The 2,807-nt window shown below is 60.7% G+C and overlaps 1 protein-coding gene across 1 annotated transcript; it reads left to right on the top strand.

Moving 5' to 3' along the window:
- The first annotated feature begins 846 nt into the window (after window positions 1-846).
- On the top strand, window positions 847-2,604 carry LOC117206221. The gene has a single exon (XM_033445358.1). It carries the CDS (start codon window positions 847-849, stop codon window positions 2,602-2,604), a length of 1,758 nt encoding a protein of 585 aa, XP_033301249.1.
- The last annotated feature ends 203 nt before the right edge of the window (window positions 2,605-2,807 follow it).

Raw genomic sequence — 2,807 nt, 5'->3', positions numbered from 1 at the left:
CTCATGTGGGTGTATCTCCTCTTGAGCACCAGTGCCCGAAGCTTTACGGAGCAAGACCAGCCTCGTCGTTCGCCATGCCCCGGGGGTAGACTCCCTCTCTCAGACATATCGTGTAAAGGAGCCGAAGTTTGGGAGCTATGACCCCCATCACTTCCCCCAGATTCGGTCCGGGATTCCGTCCGGGCCCCGCGACACGTCGCGGGGGGCCATTCTTCTGGTCGCTTCCCACCGCTCATCCTCCGTGACTTCCCAGTCGTCTGTCCATTCCACCGTCCAGGTTGTTTCCCACGACTATTCTGCCGCACTTTCCTCTTCCGAGGGGAAGAGCGTTCCGATGATCTGCAGCAGCAGCGCAGGTTCCATCTCCATCGATGCCAGGGGGCTCTTCGCGCGAAGTTTTCGCGTCACCTTCCTGTATGGCCTTCCCCATGGGTCAGACTCGACTGGATTCTGGTGGGGGGATATATGGGAGGCAGACGTAGAGAGGACGGAGCTGCGAGCGTAATCGAAATCTCCGGAAAACTGGAGAGCTTAGGCAAGGGAGGTAACCAGAGTGGAGGACTAGTGCCTGTGAACGCAAAGCGGGTGTAGATACAAGAAATCTGGCTTGGACAAGGCGTTAAAGCAAAACCAACCAAGTGTGAGATTAGGACGGTGGAGTAGCCATATTAGGACGCGTGACAACAGCGCCGCTACACGGGCTACCCGAGGAACTACCCAGACGCAGCCATATTGGCACGTGCGCCGAAGCGCGTCGCGCGGGCCACTCGAAAGTGACAGCGGCTGGCAGAGTGACAAGTGCTGACTGAGCGACATTTCCCGCCCAACGGGGAAACAGACGCAACCATGGCGAAAGAGAAGGAGGTAGAGGAAAACGCTAGGGGACGGAGGGAAACGGAACTGGCTGCGGAGCCGCCACACGTCAGCACCAGGAGCATGACGAAGGCGATGCCGTCAAAGGAGGGACCCTCCCGCTTCACGCTGGACAAGGAGGGAATATGGACCGAAGAAACAACAGAGGAGGAGGAAACCCCCGCCAGAGAAGCACCCCGAGCGAAGAGAAAGAAGGCCAATGAATCCCCCGAACTCCCCGCGGACCCGGCTGAAGAAATGAGAACAGCCATAACGGCGGACATAGGAGCCGAACTGATTCGCCGCGCCGCCGAGGTGGCCAAGGCTGCCGAGGCACCCCGCAGCCACAAGGGCACGCAGGGGAAAACCCTGAAGGAGGCGGCGAGAACCATCACCGCGGGCGTGACAGAAATAGTGAGGAGAATGGACCCTGTCACCGACGCACTCACTATAGCGCAAGGACGCATAACAACACTGGAGGCTGCGGTAGAGGCACTCCAAAAAGAGCTGGCCTCGCGCCCCACCGCGGATGAGAGCAGCTACAGGGCACGTCTCGCTGCAGTCGAATACCATGTAGAGGAGATGAGACCCTCGCTGCACCGACTGGAGGAACGACTGCAGAGAATAGAAAAAGGAGAAGGAAAGGAGGTCGCTCCTGCCGCGAACACGAGAGGGATGGAGCCTGGAGCCCCAAACGCCCCAGCGCCCAAGGGAGGCCGAAGAACTGTCACGGAATGGCAGACCATCGAAAGAAAAAGAAGCGGAAAGAAGAAGGAGGCAGGGAAGAAGCAGCCGACGAAGCTGATCCCCGAGACAGGGGCGGAGAGCCAGAGGAAAACTCCGGAGAGTGGATTGGAGAACGCACGAAGAGGGGGAGGCAGGGGGCCCCTCCCGCGCGCACCGCGAACGTCAGTGGTAACAATTACCCTGACGGACAAATCGAGCCAATCCTACGCGGAGGTGCTGGCTGCGGCCAAGGAAAGTGTCTCTCTGACCGAGCTCGGCATCAATACGATGAGGATGCGGAAGACCATCACCGGAGGCGTCATCTTAGAGGTCCCTGAGGACCAGGGAAGGGAGAAGGCCGCAGCGCTCGCAGCACAGCTGACGCGGGCTCTGGACCCGAACGAGGTCCGCGTGGCAACACCCTTCCAAGCCGCGGAGGCAAGGGTGTCCCTGATAGACATAGCGGCCACCAAGGCGGAAATCCAGAACACCCTGGCGAAGGAGAGCGGCTGCAAGCCGGAGGACCTCCGGCTGGGAGAAATCCGCCCCGCCCGGAACGGACTTGGCACCGTGTGGATACGAGGCCCTGCCAGTGCAGTGAGGAAACTGGCCCAGGCTGGAAAGGTCGCCATAGGCTGGTCGACGGCGAAGGTCGAAGCCATCGAACGGAGACCGTTGCAGTGTTACAGGTGCCTTGGGACAGGACACACGGGGAAGATCTGCACCGCCAAGGAGGACAAGGGGCATCTGTGCTTCAGATGCGGCGAACCAGGGCACCAGGCGAGAGCATGCATTACTGCGAGCCCGAAATGCCTGCTCTGCGAGGCGCTTGGAGCACCGTCGGTGCACAGGATGGGGGGACCGGCCTGCGCCCCCCCGAAGAAAGGAACGAAAGGAGCCGCCCGCGGATCCACGGCTGCAAGAGGCAGCGAGAAAGGCTCCCGGTCGCAAAGCGACCCTAAGCCCGCGAACAAGGAGGTGGGCACGGAGGAAGCCACAAGTAACGAAAGAACACCAAAGAACTGAGAATGCGCATCCTCTAGACTAACCTGGGAAGGTCAAGGCGAGCACAAGACCTGCTCCACCGAACCATCCGGGAGAGCACGGCCGCCCTAGCGGTGGTGGCGGAACCATACAGAGTTCTGGATTCCCCGGAGTGGGTCGGAGACACGGACGGAATGGTTGCCGTCACCTGGACATCAACGCCCGGGGCGTTCGCCCACGGAGCC

This window comes from Bombus bifarius, unplaced genomic scaffold, assembly GCF_011952205.1.
Source record: "Bombus bifarius isolate JDL3187 unplaced genomic scaffold, Bbif_JDL3187 scf7180000007999_frag, whole genome shotgun sequence".
Classification (NCBI taxonomy): domain Eukaryota; kingdom Metazoa; phylum Arthropoda; class Insecta; order Hymenoptera; family Apidae; genus Bombus; species Bombus bifarius.
The sequence above is the reverse complement of the archived record's forward strand: the minus strand, read 5'-3'. Positions and strand labels throughout refer to the sequence as shown.

Excerpts from the sequence above, each read along its gene's own strand:
- LOC117206221 (XM_033445358.1), top strand. The coding sequence starts at position 847 with ATGGCGAAAGAGAAGGAGGTAGAGGAAAACGCTAGGGGACGGAGGGAA.